Source organism: Panicum virgatum, chromosome 8K, assembly GCF_016808335.1.
Source record: "Panicum virgatum strain AP13 chromosome 8K, P.virgatum_v5, whole genome shotgun sequence".
In the NCBI taxonomy this organism is placed as follows: domain Eukaryota; kingdom Viridiplantae; phylum Streptophyta; class Magnoliopsida; order Poales; family Poaceae; genus Panicum; species Panicum virgatum.
In genome coordinates, this window is record NC_053143.1 from 42,190,568 (window position 1) to 42,210,027 (window position 19,460).

The 19,460-nt window shown below is 51.1% G+C and overlaps 1 protein-coding gene and 1 pseudogene across 2 annotated transcripts; both read right to left on the reverse strand.

The window, feature by feature from the left end:
- Positions 1-532: 532 nt before the first annotated feature.
- LOC120644731 (T-complex protein 1 subunit theta-like) lies at positions 533-6,390 on the reverse strand. Of its 2 annotated transcripts, XM_039921422.1 has the most exons (13): positions 6,077-6,389; positions 5,340-5,602; positions 5,101-5,247; positions 4,845-5,006; positions 4,313-4,390; positions 3,888-4,021; positions 3,602-3,674; positions 3,447-3,524; positions 3,244-3,366; positions 3,043-3,137; positions 2,441-2,650; positions 1,037-1,094; positions 533-951 (listed from the first exon to the last, which is right to left on the reverse strand). In XM_039921422.1, the coding sequence occupies exons 1-13, from the start codon at positions 6,228-6,230 to the stop codon at positions 880-882; spliced, it is 1,647 nt and encodes a 548-aa protein (XP_039777356.1). In that variant the 5' UTR covers positions 6,231-6,389; the 3' UTR covers positions 533-879. The 2 variants fall into 2 exon arrangements, with proteins under 2 accessions (XP_039777356.1, XP_039777357.1); XM_039921423.1 differs by lacking the exons at positions 533-951; positions 1,037-1,094 and adding an exon at positions 1,131-1,252 and having other exon boundaries at positions 6,077-6,390.
- A 3,314-nt stretch (positions 6,391-9,704) lies between these two features.
- LOC120645768 lies at positions 9,705-11,188 on the reverse strand (annotated as a pseudogene).
- Positions 11,189-19,460: the final 8,272 nt, after the last annotated feature.

Consider the following 19,460-nt stretch of genomic DNA (forward strand, 5'->3'; position numbering starts at 1 on the left):
CGCCGGGAAAGGCTTTAAACGCCCTAACCAAACCAACACTAGATATTACTACTCTTGATCAAGTTTAGACAATACTAGAACATCATTAGTTTCCAAACATATGAGAATATCATCCTTTTCGAAACATTTGAGGGCCTTTACTTATAAGCACAATGAATGACATCTGAAGATATGCTATCAATATGTATTTAACAATGAATTTAATGAAATTAGTTTCATGTTATATACGATATAGGTGCTCCTTTTAAATTAGGACAAAGCTAGAATAGAATATTATCCAAATATCAACGGTGTCAAACATACAATTTGAAAGGGACAATATCCAAACTGTTTTATGAATATAGGAGAATGATCCACATGGCTAGAAAGGTAGGTCTCGACGTGTAGGACCCTTAGGCGAAAGTGTCAAAGTGACGGCCCCAGCAATCCTCATAAATACTGAGTGGAGATACAAAATAACTCTAGGATAATACGGGGGTAGATGGTACCATCACCGAGCGAGACTCATCCCTTACCATATGCTCACATAAAATGCTCACCATCGGTGCAAAGAAGGCACACTGCCTTCGTAAATTGGCTAATAACCATTAAGACAACTTTCAGTCTTCCAGCTAGAACTAAAGTTTCTCTTACACGAGCTCAGTTTGTGTGTAAACTGAAAGAACAAACCCTGAAAGAACATCATCACCACAATACACAAGGAAAGGACTAGACGGATTCCCCATGGGATATCAGCTCAACCATGCAACCCCTCCCAAACGTGAGCTCCAGGCACCCAAAATCTTCTACAGAACCAAAGCCTAGATAAGATACAGATGTTCTCTGCTCTGAAACCACCCAAACGCACAATGAAAAGCGTACACAAGCGGAAGTGCGAAACTAATCCTCATCCATCCCACCACCAGGCTGGGCATCTCTCCTTGGCCCTCCTGCTGGCTTTGCCATGATGATCTGCACAGTTCATGAATCCAAGTTATGGACCATATATAATCTTATTGCCTAAAAAAGAATTATAACATTAGACTAGTAGCCGTACCTGGTCAACCCGTAGTACAGTGCATACAGCATCAGCAGAGTATTTTAGGGCAAAAAACCTGTGCAGGCAAAATAAGCAAAGTTAGATGTGCTAAAGCAGTAAGCAAAAGTAGCTCACACCACTAAAGAAATTGTGCAAAGCCATTCCCTGAATTTGAAAAACCATAATGTGTATGAGGACAACTGTGGTGCAATCATTTCAGATTTTCCACAACATCTATGACCCATGTTATCTAGTCGTCCGACTAATCACGATTAATCGCGATTAGTCGGGCTTATCGGTCCATGGACCTCGATAAGGGGCACCGATTAGGTTGGAGCGACTAGTTTTCTAGTCGTCCGATTAGTCGTCGTCTAATCGCGATTAGTCGCGCCGATCAGCTAGAAAAACGATCAGACCACGAGCCAGTGGTGGGCTATTTTGCGTTGTGGGCTTGGGCCGGTGGTGGGCTGGAGAGGCGGCCCATTAGGTTTTAGGTATATAGAGTCAGACACAGCAGCTCCCAGCTCCAGACCACGACCGTCCGCCCGCTCCTCCAGACCACGAGCGCCGTCCGCCGCCGCCCGCCAAATCCGCGCCAAAATCGCGCTGCCCCGCCCAAAATTGCGCCGCCCCGTGGACCGCCGCCGCCTACTGCACGTCCGCCGGCGCAGCTGCTGGCCTGCTGCTGCTACCGCGGCAAGACCCGGCGGCCGGTGACCCTCTTTCTTCCGCTTCCTAAGTTCCTGGCTCTGCCTCCGCCTTCGCCAGGCCTTGGGCGCCGGTGTTCTGCAAGGCTGCCACCAGCAGCAGCACCTGAAGATGACCTCCTCTTCCTCCGACGGTAAGTGGCATGCTTCTTCTCTGTGCTCTCCCCTCCCATGCTTCACTATCTGCTCGTGCTTCTTCTCTGTGCTCTCCCCTCCCCTGCTTTACTGTCTGCTCATACTCGAGCTCCGCTTCCCCTCTTGCTTGCTATTCTTCTAGCTTCTTTCTCTCCTCTGCTTAGTGTTATGTGTATGTGCAGATGTGGATCGACGCCACAGAGCTGTGGAAGTGTTCCCGCACATACACTTCCACCATCATTGTTGCCTTCATGCTTGCTTTTTTATTAAGTAATATGTAGTACATATATCATATCGGTCCTGGGACACTAGGACGACTAGGCAGACGACTAGGACCGACTAGGCTCGACTAATCGGCCTGATCGACGACTAATCGCAACTAGTCGTCTGATCGGTCCCAAGGCGACTAGGTCCGACTAGACGATTTGAAAACATGGTCTATGACAAAATCAGCACACCACAATGAGTACATGTTCTACTACCATGACACACACTAGATATAAAGATAAAGAGCATATTCAAAACAGCTTTTGATTTCTAACTACATCTGTTCTTACAATATGTTACTAGATTAACTTACTTTGTGACGTAGAGGTCCCATATTTTCAAGACAGAGACATCCTTGCAAACACCTTCCTCCAGGTCAATGCCAACTTTTGTATTCCCAGCAGCATGCTCAGCATAAAGAGATGATATTATCTCCATTGCGTTAAGTCCAGCATTTTCAGATAGGGTTCTTGGAACCATTTCAAAACTTTCAGCAAATTTTGCAATGGCATACTGGTCCAACCTGCATAATAGCTAACCATCAACATTGATGAGGGAAAACATTTATATAATTCACAGTTTCATGGTATCATCCACCAAACTACAAAAATTGATTGCAAAGTAACAAAACAGTTGACAGATTCAATAGATTAGCCCCAACTAATCAATAGAACTCTATAAACTCAGCACTTGCCTCTAAATATGATGACAAAAAGAAATCACATGATTGTCCCATCTATCATCGTGTCCCAATAAATTGACATCCTACTGGATTCCACACATATCAATGAACCTTGTCATAAACTAGCAGGCTAATGCATGTTAAGACCCTTCTGTTTTTTAACTAGCAACATGTTTTCAGATGTCCTTTGTGTACATGAAAAGTAATTGAGTACAATGCCAAAAACATCCTACCCTGTTTCCTTCAAAGAAAACTCCTTCAATCTCTTTGCCAGTTCTATTTCTGTCGCAGCTGCACCAGGAATTATCCGACTGTCCCTGCACATCGACTGGTATAAAAACAACAATCAGATAAATTAACTAAACAGAAAAAAAATATATTCCAAAACAATGCAAAGAGGTAGGTCTAATCTACTATAGATATCGCAGACATACCTTGTAAGTATTGACACCATCATCGACAGCTCTTTCAAGATCATCGAGTATACTGTCGGTACTGCCCCTCAAGACAACAGTAGCCACAGAATTTCCACCTTCTTCATTCTTGACAACAGTCACCTATAGAACAAACTATGTTGTGAGAACATAGTGAAGGGAACATCATCTTCTGCAAAAGCACAAAGGGGGGCAAAACATACTCGAGCACCACCGATTTCCTCCACCGAAACAGAGTCTGCATATCCTAATTCGTCCGCATTTGGTTGGCTAAGTTTCAGCTGTTTTGAAAAACATGCAAAACCAGAATAAGTATGCTTCCACTTTGCAACAAGCATGGCTTAAAAACAGAACTTACAATTGCAACAGCCCCAGTAGTACGGCAGAATCTTCTCAACTCAAACTTCGAGCTGATTTTCAGAACCATTAGTCTGCAGACAGAACATCAATAAGTGATCAGACATGAACATGACAAGAGTTATCAGCTACCATACTTAAAATCCGACTTTGAGACGCTTTTGTGAACAACTAGAATTGAGGGTTTCAGAGAGGATACAGTATATATAATTGCCCTCCAGTCTAAAAGAATTTTTAACAAAAAAAAAATTCCACAAAACTGTTCAGATATGGATGCATATACTCACTTGTAACGTTCACAGAAATGTAGCGCCATATCACCAACTGCTGCCCCACTAACAATAACCTTGGCACCTGAGTCAGCAACAGCTTTGATAAGCTCCTCCACCTTAGCTTCCTCAGTCTTAGCATAATTTTCTAGCTGCAAAAGTAATTTGTACATTACAGAGTTTCCCATGCACCATAGAAGAGAAGCAATATCACATGCTTGAAAGAACAAATTAGGACACGGAGAGTTGAAACCAAATTAACTGCACATGAGACAAATCCATGAATTAAGAAACATCAATGTGCCTTTGGAAGCACAATTACTAGTGTAAGACACTATACCTATTAATAGAAGCCAACTTAGTTTGCAACACTCATCAAAACTATAAAGAATGAACAATTTCATGGCAGTAAGTGGAAAAAATTCATCATGGTAAGAACGTACCTGCTCAGCGGAATGTATCAACACAGTTCCCTTTGTTTCAGTTGCAGAAGTATCAACACCACCAGCAAATACTGCAATCTGAATATAGATTGATCTTAGACTTCAGAAAGAAACAGCAACAAACATCGTACAGAAAACACATGGTTAGGATTCCAGTGCATATTAAATTTCTAGCAGCTTAATAATATAACAAATTAATGCACATCGCATTTAAGTTCCACAATTCTATCTATAAATTCACTGTGTTTAGCAGCAGTGTAGAAATAAAGGATATAGATACATAAAAAGAACGCTTCGTGATCCATGCAACCCTAACCAAACATAAACAATAGATGCATGATTAAGTTGGCATGTCTAAATGATTATTAACCCGAGCATCCTAACAACAAAATACTTGTTTCTTTGTGAAAAATACTCTGTAACTAAGTCACAACAACTTTCATTAAGAAACATCAAACTTAATTGAATGGATAGCAGCATAGAACATAGACAGATAACTGATATGAAATTAAGCGTGGTATTTTGAGGTTACCTTTGCCTTTTCCACCCTTTTGATGCTCCCAGCGGCATCATTTTTTAGAACCATCCCGCGGACAACAGTAGAATTGTGCAAACCGCCTCCAACCAGCTTAGCCACTCTAACATTGTCAACATTGAAGTTTGCAGGATTTTTGGGGCAAACTTGCATGCAAGCCTGAAGCGAAACAATACAAAACCCCAACATTAGTTGATATCAGGATGGCGCATGAAAGAAATAGCTCCCTATAAGCTGGTATGGATTAGCTCACATCAGCCACAAGAGGGCACAGAATATCCTCCTGGCCAAATTGCTTGCTCGCAACAGCTGATCTCATCCTCAACACAACCTCCTCCTTATTTCTTACATCCATATTCTCTGAGCCTTTCTCGACAAGGTCCTCCAAGATCTCAATCGTCTGCATTCCAAATACAAAGGCACGAAGAGTCTGCCATCAGACCACAGGTTTCAACAATACAAAAGGCCTATTCAACTGGGAGGGTAAGTCACCTTGTTGATGGCCTTGGTGTAGCCAATGATGATCTCGCTCGGATGCAAGCCCATCCTGATGAGCTCCTCTGCCTTCTGAAGCAGTTCACCAGCGAACGAGATGGTGAGGTTAGCTCCATCCCCAATCTCTTCCTGCTGAGCCCTGCCAGCTAGTACCAGGATCTTAGCCGCCGGGTGCTGAACCTCGAGCTCGTTCACAATGGTGGCAGCATCGTTTGTCACGAACAGCTTGTCCAAGTGATTAATAACCATTTTGTTCATTCCTGCATACAGGAAACAAGAAAAACTAAGCGGCCGCCATGAACGTCAGAACATTCCAGCATCTTAAGGACCGGTGTAACCTTTCAGCACTTAAGTGAAAGAAATTCAGATGAGATTTACAGAGAGGGTAGCAGACTAGTAGTTCTGGAAAATCTAATCGCTCGTGATCCAAACATTGCACACAACAAATTATCAATTTCAAAAGGCATGCCGTGCGCCAATTGTTTCACACTACCCAAATATTCATCATCTTGTCCCACCAAGCTCCAACAACCAGCTCACTCCTCGCTCCAGATTCGCCTCACCCTCGACCATCCCCGCAACCGCGCGATTCCAGGGCCTCACGCAGTCACGCTTACCCACCGCGGACGCTCTCCTCGCTCCAGATCCCCCTCATTCCTCAAGCCGCCACAGACCCAGCCCAGCCCTCCCCAGCCCAGCGCGAGGGGCGGACGGCACGAGAGAGCGCAACTCACCGTTGGGCCCGAGGGAGGTGCGCGTGATGGCGGAGAGCTCGCGGCAGGCGTCGATGTTCTTGAGCACGGCCTCCTCGAGCCCGGAGAGGTGGCGGTGGCCCTCCTTGAGCATCGACTGGATCCCGTACCCCGGCATCGCGCCCAGCCCCACCATCCTCGGTATCCGGCGGGCGGGCGGGCGGGAGGGGGGCGGCGATCTGGCGGCCGGCGGCGAGGCGGATCCGCGGCGGGGGAAGTTTAATAAACCCTAGTGGCCGCTGCGGCGCGAGGGAGTGCGTGCGAGTGGTGGAGGCGGGGAGACGCGGAGGCCGTCGCGGTGTTCTAGAGAAGCCGATGTGGGGAGGAAGCCCTAGGAGGGAGGCCAGAAGGTTCGGCCCGGGGAGGTCTGATGGGCCAGGATGGGCCTCGACGGGCGGTTGATTGACGGCCCATCTATCTCGCTGAGGAGCCTGATTCCGGGGCATGCAACCAAGTCGCTGACAAACGGGGCCATGGTATATGAAAGAGTGATGTTTTTTTTTTGAGATTATCTGAAAGAGTGATGTGATGCAAAGCCTTTGCCCTTTTTAGGTTGCAGTCGCCGAAACAGTGCCGAAGTTTTGGTCCAAAAAATGAAGAGGAGATTGTCTTGTCAAATTTTATCAAAATGGATGGCAAAATTCGGTAGTTTGTTTGGTTGGTTACGGTCCTTTTATCGAGGCAAACTCGAGTAGGATAGGCAAATTGGCACGCATCCAAACTCGAGTAGTCAGTTCGAGACTCAACTCTGTTCTCCTGGTTCAATCAGCCGAAATCACACAACTTTTCCATCAGCACAACAGAGTGGTTAACATGAGTGCCTACATGTTTGCTCTTATTTCAAAGAAAAAAATCCCATTGGGCATAGTACATTAGTTCGCACGTGGTTTGTTGTCGCCTATCGTGTGAATAAAAAGCATACTTACGCTGCATGATTCTTAAATGCTTTACTTGAGTTTGAGAGATAGCTTAGACTTTCAGAGAGGAGAGAGAGAGATTAATCTGTGTCTAAGTTGTATTGTGTAATTTAAAAAGTTATTTTTGTTGAACATTATTGCCATTTTGATGAAGTTGTTTTTTGTTCCAAATGAACTCTAAGTTCTTTTTTTTTCATTTTCTATAAAGGCCTTATATATGAGCTGATAATAATCTCTCAAATATGAGCACAAAACATCTCATGTGATCGAAAGTACTTAGTACAACAATCTTAATGCCGTCGTCACCTAGCTACAATCTACGAGCATCGCATTCACACCTTGCGAAAGCTCAAAGCACCACGAGAAAGCAGAGCCGCCAGCGCGCCCGCCGTCCCCGCCGCTGCGGCCGCCGGCGCGCCCGACCCAACGACCTGAACGCTGAAGTTGCACCTGCCCCGCGAGTCCGCGACGCGTCCTCGTCGACGACGACGGCGGGCCCCTGGAAGTCGCACGCCGCCTCGGTCTGCCCACTCCTGAAGCCCCAGACCCAGCCCAGCCCGCCCCAGCCAACCCGAAGAGCGGAAGAAGGCACGAGAGAGAGCGCAACTCACCGTTGGGCCCGATGGAGGTGCGCGTGATGGCGGAGAGCTCGCCGCAGGCGTCGATGTTCTTGAGCACGGCCTCGTCGAGCCCGGAGAGGTGGTGGTGACCCTCCTTGAGCATCGACTGGATCCCGTACCCCGGCATCGCGCCCAGCCCCACCATCCTCGGTCTCTGGCGGGCGGCGATCTGGCGGCCGGCGGCGAGGCGGATCCGCGGCGGGGGGAAGTTTAAACCCTAGTGGCCGCTGCTGCGCGAGGGAGTGCGTGCGAGTGGTGGAGGCGGGGGAGATGCGGAGCCCGCCGCGGTGTTCTATAGAAGCCGAATGGGGAGGAAGCCCTAGGAAGGCCAGAAGCTTCGGCCCGCGGGCCCGGGTAGGTCTGATGGGCTTGGATTGGAAACGGGGGCCTGGACGGACGATCAATTGATGGGCCGGCCCATCTTTGTAGCCGAGGAACCTGATTTCCGGTCCGCCACCGGTTGGCTGACAAGCAGGCCATGGTGTCTGCAACAGTGCCAAAGTTTTGATGATTCCAAATAAAACGTAGAGGATTGTCTTGCCAAATTTTTGTCGAACTAGCTGGCAAAATGTGAGTTTATGACTACCAAATTACGGTGGTGGACTCAGCGTAGGATCGTTTACATGTTGTGTAGCTTACTAGCTTATACTAGTAGAAATGCATGTGTGTGGCTCCTTGTCCGCTCCAAAACAGTGTCTTCTTGTTACCGGTTCAGTTTTTCATGGTGATATCAGCTTTCAAATCTACACCCATTAAAAATTTTGATAGGTTACTTGAAAAATATATGTACATAATCAATCTTCATGTGCAGGAAGCACAACTGTAAATAGAAAAACTGAACAAATGCAAAGGAATTGCCTGCTGACCTTGCCATCGGTAAAAAAAAGGTTGTTGAAATGCTTTTCTTAACAACAAAGGGAACAAACAATAAATTTATCTCTAAAATATCCATTTAAATTTTTATAAATGTTCAAGCATTTTAACCTCTCCCGCCTGGGCACTTTTAGTCCATTACTGAAGAAATATAAAGAGACTCAATTGTTTGACCAATTATTAATTAAGGGAAGCAATCCTTCCCTACCAGGCAAAGAAAACAGCCTAAGATCCAATTAAGAGTTGCAATTTATGTGCATAACAGAAATTATAGTCAATTTATTATCACAGACGAACCCGAGTTGAGTCTGTGTGATCATATTTCCATGCGAAAAAATCAGCAAAATATAGACAATTTGATCCCTAAACTTTGATATGATGGTCAAGTTCATCTTCAACTTTTAGTTAGACCAATATAGTTCCTCAACTTTCATTTTTGGGTCAAACTCATCATTGTGCTATATTATACTCCATATATAATAATATGAGATTTATGCAAAAATTCCTCTTTACCCTTGTTTCCTTCCCCTTAGCTAATGCAAGCAGATCAGTGTAGTGGCATGAGCATCAATCCATTTAGGAGTTGAACTTTACAAGTGTTAAATTTGGAACATAACATTGAATTGTATCGCGGGCACGTGAAAAGTGGAAATTAAGGAGGAGAAGAAAAATGCAAGGGTAAAAAGAACTTTTTATATTTATCTCATGTTATTATGGAGTATATAACATCATCATAAGAACGGGTATGACCCAATGGAAGTTGAGGGAGTATATTGGCCTATTTAAAAAGTTGAAGGATGAATTTGACCCTTACAATAAAATTGAGGGATTAAAATGACTATTTTGCCAAAAAAAATCCCATTGGGCATTGCTGTCCTCGCCAAAAAAAAAGTACATTGCTGTCGTCTGAATAAAGAGCATGCTCATGCTACATGATTCTCAAATGCAACTTAGACTTTCGAACATTATTGCTATTTTGATGGAGTTGTTCTTTTGTTCCAAATGAACTCTAAGTTCTTTTTTTCCCTTTTCTATAAAGAGCTTACATATGAACTGATAATCTCTCAAATATGAGCACAAAACATCTCATGTGATCGAAAGTACTTAGCACAACCCCTCAAAAAAAAAACTTAGCACAACAATCTTAATCCCGCCACCTACCTACAATCTACGAGCATCGCATTCACACCTCGCGTAAGCTCAAAGCAAGACGAGAAGCAGAGCCGCCAGCACGGCCGCCGTCCTCGCCATGGCCACGGGGGCCGGCGCGCCCGACCCGACGACCTGCACGCTGAAGTTGCACTTGCCCCGCGACGCGTCCTCGTCGACGACGACGGCGAGCCCCTGGAAGTCGCACGCTGCCTCGGCCTGCCCCTGCGCCTGGTAGTAGGCGTTGAACGCGTACGACGCGTTGCCGCGCGCGTCCAGCGCGCCGCCGCAGCTGCACCCGTACCCCAGCACCGTGCATTCGGCGCGGCCGCACGCGTAGCCGACGCTGTCCGCGACCCGCCCCGCGGCGTCTCCGTCGCCGGCGGCGGCGGCGTCCGGGTTCAGCACGCACCACCGCCGCAGCAGGTAGTCGACGCCCCTGGCCGCGGCGGGCATCGCTGGGCGCCCGCCGCCGCGGAGGGCGAGGGGGAACTTGGGCCGGCCGTCGAAGGTGAAGAGGCCCCAGTGGCGCTCGAAGTTGCCCGGCGCCACGCTCTTGGCGTCCTCGTTGATGAGCCCGAACAGGTACGCCTCGATGCGCGCGCCGGGCCGGAGCGGCGTGCCCTTTCCCGCGGCGAGGCGCCGGAGCAGCCCCGCGTAGAACCGCTCCGCCAGCGCCGGCGTGGCGTGCCGGTCGCCGTCCGTCGGCCAGCCGACCTCGCCGATCATCACCGGCAGGCGGCCGAGCCCGAGCCTCAGCGCCGACACCAGCGTGTCGAAGTTGGCGTCGAACGCGTTGGTGTAGGTGAGCCGGCCGTCCACCACCGGCTTCGCCTTCACCGCCGCCGCCACCGCCGCCGTCGAAGAAGGCGTAGTCGAGCGGGAAGCCGTCGTTCCCGTACAGGCTGAGGAACTGGTAGATGTTGACGCGCCGCTGTGGTTGAGGAAGCACGCCAGCTCGGCCATGACCCCGGCCACGTCGGCGCGGAACCTCCGCGCCGACGGCACCGGGTCGCCCGCCCCGGCGGCGAGTCGTACACGTCGGCGTTCACGGGGACCGTCGCCTTGACCCGGCCGCCGTGGCCGGCCTCGTCGAGCGCGCGCTGGATGTTCCGCAGCGCCGGCACGGTGAGTCGGTGACGCGGTCGAACGAGCCGTTGTACGCCCGGAGGAAGGGCTCGTTGCCGACGGCCACGAACCGGATGTCGACGCCGCCGTCGAAGGCGTACCTGGTGACGTTCTCCTTCACCCACTCCCTGGCGCGGCCGTAGTCGGCGGCGAGCAGGTCGTTGGGCGCGGCGACCATCGTCTCGATGCCCGTCCCGGCGAGCCCCGCCAGGGTCCGCTCGTCGGCGTCGAAGATCTTCACCTTCCGGAACCCGTTTTCCGCGAGCAGCCGCGCCAGGCGCCACCACCTTGGGCCGCAGCCGGCGCGTCGACATCGTGCCCCAGTTCACACCGAGCGCGACCGCCGCCATCGCTGCCGCCGTCGCGGCGACGAGAACCCAAGCGAGAACGCAGTGCAGCACCGCCATTGGAGACCCTCGTGCTCTCGTCTGATCTCCTACGGCCAGGGAAGAAACACCCGGATCCGGCGGGCTTAAAAGGGAGGGATCGGCTGCGCCGACCGGCCGGGGACGACACCATAACGCAAGGGTACTGTTACGAAGTGCATGGATTCTGGCTTCACTTTCTGCGTGTGGAACAACCGCGGCTCGCTAGCTTTAGCAAAGCGGATCGCCGCTGGGGCATTCAATGGCGGTGCACGGTGGCGGAAATGGTTGCCGGGGGAGGTTGGGGACGGGGTTAGCGGTGGCAGGACGGAGGTCAGGGACGATCGATCGAGTAGAGGGAGGCGGCGGTTAATATAATGGGATGCATGGGCGGTGTTCGTGTGAGTTGGCCGGCTGAGCACGGCTGACGTCTGCGACGAATTGTGGCGTGCGCGAGACGGAGTTATGGCGGCGATGACCGGCGGTGCTCTGAGCCGGAGTTGTGTGCCACGGCATCGGCTCCGGCCGCCAAGGACTGCGCGAGCTTCGCCAAGGAATAAGGTGCGTGGTTTTGATGACTCAGCAAGAAAGGGAAAAAGTAACTTATCTGTATATTTTTTGTTACAATCCAAATTAATTGTTTCTTGATTTCAAATTATTTTTTTAATGCCGAACCAAGCATAATATTAGTAGCGTTGTTGCTTCATTGAAAATATATGGTGAATTGGGCAGCACATTGCACATACCTGAGATTGAGAGAGAAGCAAGCAACACGAGTACTGTACCATACATCTCGATCTCGAAGGAATTGCTGGAAGTAATCAACAGGGCCGGGCGGGATTAAATAGACAGTCGGAGAAGTAGATCTTCGTCGGTGAGGATGGCCGCCCCCTCGTCCGACCTCGCCGGCGCCCTCCTCTTCATCGACGCTGCGCAGCTGCTCTCCAGCATCTGAACCCGCATCCCGCTTCCCTCTCCTTCAACCTGGCTTCCTCTCCATCGGCCCCTTCCCGGCGATTCGGTCTCTGCTCGAGGCCGCCTGTCGTCGGGGCACCACGCCCGGTGAGCTCTTCGTCGACCTGGTCCTCCAGAACTTCTTCGCCCCGGTCTGCGCCGATCTCGTCCCGGCGTCCTCCCCGCACCTTCAGCCTACTCCGATCTGGATTTCGGTAATCTCTGCTTCCCCCTCCACCCCCTCTTTGGTGTGTGTGCTTGATGCGCTCCTGTTCTGGTTGGGATTTGGGTCAGACCATCTCCGCATCGTTCCTGTCCAACCTTGTCTCTTCCGTTCTACTGTCTCCTCCCCCTCGGTAGCCGCCCTCCTCGCCACCATCGTCGGAGTCGTCCATGGTGGACTCATTCTCCGTTTCCACCCCGTTCAACAGGACGCTCTCCGTTTCATTCGAATTTCGAACTCCGCCGCCACTTCACCGTTGCTTTCCTCCATCTTGGGCCCATACCCCCATCTTGGTTCTTGGGCGCCTTCTGGTGGCGCTCCTCCAGCGAGGCAAAGTGACCGTCCCACCTCCAGCTCCGGTGACGTCGCTTGCTCCTCTTTACCCCCTTTTTCTCCCCGTGCTCCTGGTCCTTCTAGTAGACTCATTTGCCTGTGTCTTTCGGGCCCAGCCGCCAAAGGTATTCTAGGGGCGTCTCCATGCGCCGAGTCCGTCGAACCCCTCCCTGCTTCCCCTCCTCCCCCCTATCCTCCCCTGCTTTTCCCCCGGTGGTGAACTCGACCCAGCTCAATGCCGCTCCGCGCCAAATCTCGCCGGCTTTTGCCGACGCTTCCTCTGCCCGGCCGACGTCTGCCCTAACCTTTGCCCAGGCCACCGCCGCGAACCCTACAGATATGGCCGCCCCAAACAATCTACGCCCCCATCCACTCCTCCACCCTCGGACCTCTGGCGGCGCTGCTTCTAGTGTCTTGCGCTCAACCACAAAATCGACCGCTGCCGCGGCCCCATTCGTTGCCGGCGGTGCTGGGGACTCGGCCACACGGCTAGGTATTGCAAAGCTCCTGTGCCGTACCATTCGTCTTCCCTGCCTTCTTCTAACTCCACACCTTTATGCAGTGACACCATGCCGAGATCCCTGTCCACCTCTCGTGCCTCCAACTCGCCGGCTTTCGACGAGCCACGTTCCACCTCCTCGCCTGTCTCCTCCGCGCCATCCTTCATCCCCATCCCTGCCGCCTCGTCGGAGATCCGTTGCTCCTCCAACTTCGGCGCGGATGATGGGACTGCTTCCTCTGCTCCCTCCCCTCGCTCGGTTTTTGACACCCCCCCTCTCTGTTCCTTCCTCCTCTTCCACCTCCCCTTCCTCCACTCGCCCCTCTTCCCCTTCGTCCACTCCTACCCCTTCCACGGACTCGATTCCTATCTCTGACTCTGTGCCCGATGCTGAGGATCTCCTACCCCCTGCTCGTCCGGACCATATGGACACTTACATGCCTTTCGTCTCCATGCCTCACTTTGACAATCTCGCTTTTGCCTACACTGATCCTCTCGTCCCGGCCCCGGTCAACACCATCCACCGGGCGCTCCAGCTCCAAGGAAGTAGCCCGCCCCCCCCCCCCCCCCCCCCCCCCCCCCCCCCGTCCGCTTGACTGCCTCCTCCCGTGGATCCCAGCTGCTGATCTTCAGCAGTGCCGCGGCTCATGAGGCCACTATCCACAGAGCCCCCCTTCACCACCTCGAGCACACTGTGTTCCTTGAGCGTCATGATGAGTCTGACAACAGGTTCCTCTTTCATCATAGGCTTTTGTCGCTCTCTCTGTTGAAGATTACCCCCTTGAACACTGGAACCGTGACCACATCATCCATTGTGTCGCTCCCTTCGCAAATCCCCACTACATCGACCCCATTTGCCTAACTGGCATGGACTACTCTGCTGTCATTGTCATTGTCAAAGCAGAGAGCTCTGCAGACATCCCCCACCACTTAAACTTCAAGAACCACGATAGCTCTGGCTCTGTCGGGCGTGTCCACATCTTCCACATTGAGGACATCGACATTCCCAGTGACGACTCTGGTCTTGACTCTGATGGAGAGTCGGGCGGGCCTCCTTCCCCCCACCTGAACAACTTCTCCTTTGGTTCCCCATCAAATCCTCTGCCTCGGGCATCCGACTCCCCTCCACTTCCTCTCTTCCCGGCTGCCTCTCCTGCAGTTTGCGCAGCGCCTCTGCTCTCTTGGCCGGAAGCTGTCTGTGTTCGCGCCTTCCCTGGGTAGATTGAGGTTACTGCCCTTGGCCCAAACGGCGCCCTTGGACACTACCGCATCCCCTTGGCTCCCCTTTCTCCCACAAGCGGCCCCCGTGGCATGATGGTTGTCAACTTTGCCATTGCCTCCATTGGCCTCATCCAGGACATCGCCACTGTTGGTCCCCGCCGCTCCTTAGTGCTCTCTGCTGCTCCGCTCTGCTCTGGCTTGGGCCACTCTTCTTGGATTCATGGTCCTGTTTGCGACTCCTCCGCTTTCTTGGGCCCTGGGCTCTCCGCCTCGTCCGCCTCGTCCTCCTCTGGTGGTCCGCCTCTTGCTGGGTTTGCCACTCGGGCGGCTCCTCTCTTCGGGCCGAGCGTTGCTCCCCTGGCTGCCCTCGGTCGTGCTACCTACGATGCGGGTCTGGACGCCCCCGCTGCTCGCGCGGCTGCCCCGGTGGCGGATCTGCCGGACCTGGATCCTCCGGCCGCCCAGGTTCACCCACGTGCTTTCGGCCTTCGCAGGATCTGCCGGAGCCTGGCTTCCTGTCCATGCTGGACAAGGCGGCCATCCTCAAGAAGCGCAAGATGGAGGGGGGCGCTCGCCGCTCTAACGACCACCCTGCTGCCCTTCCTGTGGAGCTTCTGGAGGTTGCTGCCTCTTCTGACGATTTCATCCCCCCTCAGGACCTCCGAATCCTTGGAGCGGCCTGCGGCGTCCCTTCCGACGAGCTTTCATCCCTGGATGACATCGACCCTGTCTTCGATAGCTCTGTCCTGAGCACTCCCCGAGCGGCTTAGTTTCCTCATGGAACTTGCTGCTGGCCACTGGTGCTTTTGCCGAACCGCTGGGTTTGTTTCTCGTAGTACCCCGTCCACCAGCTGCACCTGTTCTCTGCTTACTGGCGCTTGTTTGCCGCTTTCTCTGTTCTTTTGGGCACTGCTTGTTTGCGCCTGCCTTAGAACTCTCTTTGTCTTTGTTGTTCTGCGATGGCCTGTTCACTTAAAAACTCTTCGGCACTCTACTAGTTCCTATGGTTAATTGCTCTCTTCCCATTCTCTTCTGGAATGTCCGCGGCCTCGGCAACTTTGATAAATGTTCTGAAGTTAAACGCGCTCTCCTTCTTCACAAACCTTCCGTCGTTTGTCTCCAGGAGTCGAAGCTCGTGGACATCCCACACTTTAAGAAGCTTTCTTTCCTCCCTGATGCCCTTCAATCCATCATCTTTCTTCCCTCTGCGGGTGCTTCTGGGGGTGTGATTACTGCCTGGGATCAAGCGTCCTACGAGCTTGCTGGTCACTCCATTGGAACCTACTCTGTCACCACACTCTTCCGTGCTTTAGCTTCGGACCTCTCCTTCTCTTTAACTAATGTTTACGGTCCCTGCGCTCATGACCTTAAGCCGGACTTTCTCTCTGAAATCTCCACTATCGCCTCGCACATTGCTGGACCTTGGGCTATCGTTGGCGACTTCAACTTGATCCGCTCCCCCGATGACAAGTCCAGTGACAATTTTGATGCTCATGAAGCAGCCTTATTCAATTCTACTATTGACGACCTTTGTCTAGTAGAAACCCCGCTCCTTGATCGCCTCTTTACCTGGACTAACAACCAACCTTCTCCTACTCTTGTGCATCTTGACCGCTCGCTGGTCAATATGGCCTGGAACACCACGTTCCCGGATACCTCTCTCAAATCCCTTACGAGAACGACCTCTGATCACGTTCCCCTACTCCTCTCTACAGCCACAAACGTTCCACGCCCTGCCATCTTCCGCCTGAACAACCACTGGTTGTCCATCCCTTCTTTTTCCTCTCTTGTTCTCTCTAATTGGTCCAGTGTAGATGAGAGTCAACCCCGCGCAACCTCTTCCTCGGCCCTTCTTTGTCTCCGACTCAAGCGCATACGTTGTGCTGCTCGTGCTTGGGGGAAACGCCAACGTCCCCTGGAAGTCCTCATCTCAAACTGTGAGCTCATGATCAATTTGCTTGATCTCATAGAGGAACGTCGCCACCTAAGCAGACCTGAATTCTCCCTGCGCTCTCTCATCCGTCTTTCCCTTGGTCGACTCAACGACCAACGCGCCACCTTTTGGCGCCAACGTGGCAAGGTCAAACAATGCATTCTGGGTGACAAAAATACCGCATACCATCACCAATGTGCTACTATCCACTTCCAGAAAAATAAAATCAAATCTCTCTCTAGCAATGGCCTTACGGCCACTAGCCACTCCGCCAAAGCTCTTATTCTTCATGATTTCTACACGCAATTGCTCGGATCGACGTGCCCTTTTTCCCTCACCTTTGACCTTCACTCCCTTTTCTCCTCTTCTGCCCTTGATTCCTCCCAGGCTGCGTCCTTGATATCCCCTTTCGATGCCTCTGAGGTCCGCCTTGCCCTCCTCGGCATGAACTCCAATGCTAGTCCCGGCCCAGATGGCTTCGAACCGGCTTTCTTCAAAAAAATCTGGGACCTGTCAAAGCAGAATCTTCTTTCCTTCCTCTCTGACTTCCACTCTTGCCATGCTGATCTGGGACGAGTAAACAAGTCCTACATCGTCCTAATCCCGAAGAAACCCGGCACTTCCACTGCGAGCGACTTCCGCCCAATCTCGTTGCAAAACATCTCGCCCAAAATCGCCTCCAAAATGCTCACCTCCGGACTGCAACCTCTTGTCCCTTCTCTCATCCATGATGATCAAACTGGCTTTATTAAAGGAAGGAGCATCTCTGAAAAATTTATTTATGATGCTGATATCATTCAATCTTGCCACAAGCGCAAAGCTCCTGCCATTGTTCTAAAGCCAGTTGGTCTGCCCTCGATCTTGTACTCGATGCTAAGGGCTTTCCTCCCCTCTGGCGATAGTGGATGATTTCTCTCCTCTCTACCAGTCAGTCGGCCGCCCTCCTCAACGGCAAGCCAGGTAATTGGATCCAATGCCATTGTGGCCTCCGACAAGGAGACCCTCTCTCTCCCTACCTCTTCATCCTTATTGCTGACACCCTCCAGCGTCTTATCCTTTTGGCGTCCAGCAATGGGGCGCTTGAACACCCTCTCTCCCCCACCCTTCCTTGCCCCGTCCTGCAATATGCCGATGACACCCTCATTATCCTCAAAGGAGATCCCCAGCAACTTGGGTGCCTTAAAGACATTCTGGACTCCTTTTCCTCCTTCTCTGGTCTACACATTAACTTCGATAAGAGCACGTTCATTCCTATAAATATTCTAGAATCCAGTGCTGCTGCTATGGCAGCTTCTCTTGGGTGCTCTGTCTCCTCCTTCCCCCAACCTTACCTTGGATTCCCTCTCTCCACCACAAAGGTCCGCTTCGCTGACCTGCAACCTCTGCTTGATCGCTTTGACTCCTATTTCGCTAGTTGGCGTGGGCATCTTCTCAGTCAAGGTGGGCGTGAGGTCCTGGTCAACTCTGTTCTTTCTAGCTTCCCAATCTATGCAATGTGCTCCATCCTTCAACCTAAAGGGGTCATTGACTACATCGATTCTAAACGACACGCCTTTCTTTGGACGGGTGACAAATCTTGCACCGGGGGTCACTGCAAAGCCCCTTGGGAATTAGTTTGCATCCCAAAGGAAAAAACGAGGTCTAGGGGTCAAGGATCTTTACACTCAGAATCGCTGCCTCCTTCAAAAGTTCCTGGTGAAACTCCACACACCGTCTGCCTCCCCCTAGCACTCGTGGTTCACTACCAACTACGACTGGTCCTCCTCTCGTGACTTGGGTGACATCAAACGTTCTGATACCTCGGTCTGGTCTGCCCTTGTGTTGGGACTCCAGAGTTTCCGGGACATCACTTCTGTCACCGTGGGCGGCGGCAACTCTACCTCCTTCTGGCTTGATCTCTGGCTTGATGACATAACTTTAGCGGATCGCTTTCCTCCCCTTTTTTCCCACTCCCACCGCAAGAACGCTTCGGTTGCCAGAGTCCTCTCTATGGACAACCTTTGTCTGGACCTCCAACCTCATCTCTCGTCCACCGCGTCTTCTGAACTGGCTGCTCTCACCTCCTGCCTCAGCTCGACTACATTGGATCCTTCTGTAGCTGACTTTCGTTTCTGCCGTAACTCAGTTTCCTCCCCCTTCTCTACAGCTGTCAGCTACTCCATTTCTTTCTCCCATTTGGAGGATGACCCCTTTGCTACTCTCATTTGGCGCAACTTCGCCCCCTCGCGTTGTCGGTCTTTCCTCTGGTTGACTCATCAGCATAAACTCAACACACATGTCCGCCTACGCTCCCGGCGAGCCAACAATACCGGTCATTGCCACTTCTGTGCTGCTGATGAAGATGTTCCCCATCTTTTCCTTCACTGTCCGCGTGCTCAAAGCTTCTGGTGCCTGCTGGACATCGACTCGTCTCCCGTCCCCTCCATTGAACGGCTCTGGTCTACTCCTTTCCTTGGGCCTGTTATCCCCAACCAGAGAATGCGCTCAACCATTATCACCTGTATTTTGTGGAATGTTTGAAAGTGCAGGAACTCCAAGGTGTTTAGCGACCTCGATGACTCCAATGAAATCGTGGTCAGGTGATGCTCTACTGATCTTCGGCTCTGGGCCAACCGAGCACGCTCCGCTACTGACCGACTGTGCTTAGATAATTGGAGCCTTTTCTTTTGCTCTATGTAATTTTTATTCTTTTTTCTTAGTTTATCCTCCCCTCCCTCTCTGGAAGGCCTATTGATTTTTCTCTGTCCTTTTGTCTCCCCCTGCTGTTCTCTCTGTTCTCTGTAATCTGCACACTTCTTTTCAATGGCAATGGTTCAGGCTGACCCAACGGGTCCGCCGTAGTTCCTATCAATTCATTGAAAATATATATATTAATTAAGTGGATTTTATATGCAAAACAGCTTGTAAATGACTATTGCTAAAGATAAATTTAGCTATTGCTAAAGAAAAAAATGTCTCCATCAAACTTTTTTTTTTGAACACATGTCTCCATCAAACTTTGTAAATGACTCTCCAGATTTAGTGGCTCTCCATCCCACTTTATTTGCTCTATATTTTTAAATAACCTACCTCACTAGCCATCCAGCCTCTTGGTTTACAGAGATTGTTGGACTACTCTAGTATTTTCTTGTCAAATCTATTTTAGAGTGTA

Bases quoted from the DNA above. Each gene is read 5' to 3' on its own strand.
- LOC120644731 (XM_039921422.1), bottom strand. From the start codon at position 6,230: ATGGTGGGGCTGGGCGCGATGCCGGGGTACGGGATCCAGTCGATGCTC. The intron at 5,603-6,076 runs GTGAGTTGCGCT...TCCTGTATGCAG, and splicing joins CACCTCCCTCGGGCCCAACG to GAATGAACAAAATGGTTATT. The intron at 2,651-3,042 runs GTAGGATGTTTT...GCTATTATGCAG, and splicing joins TTTTCTTTGAAGGAAACAGG to GTTGGACCAGTATGCCATTG.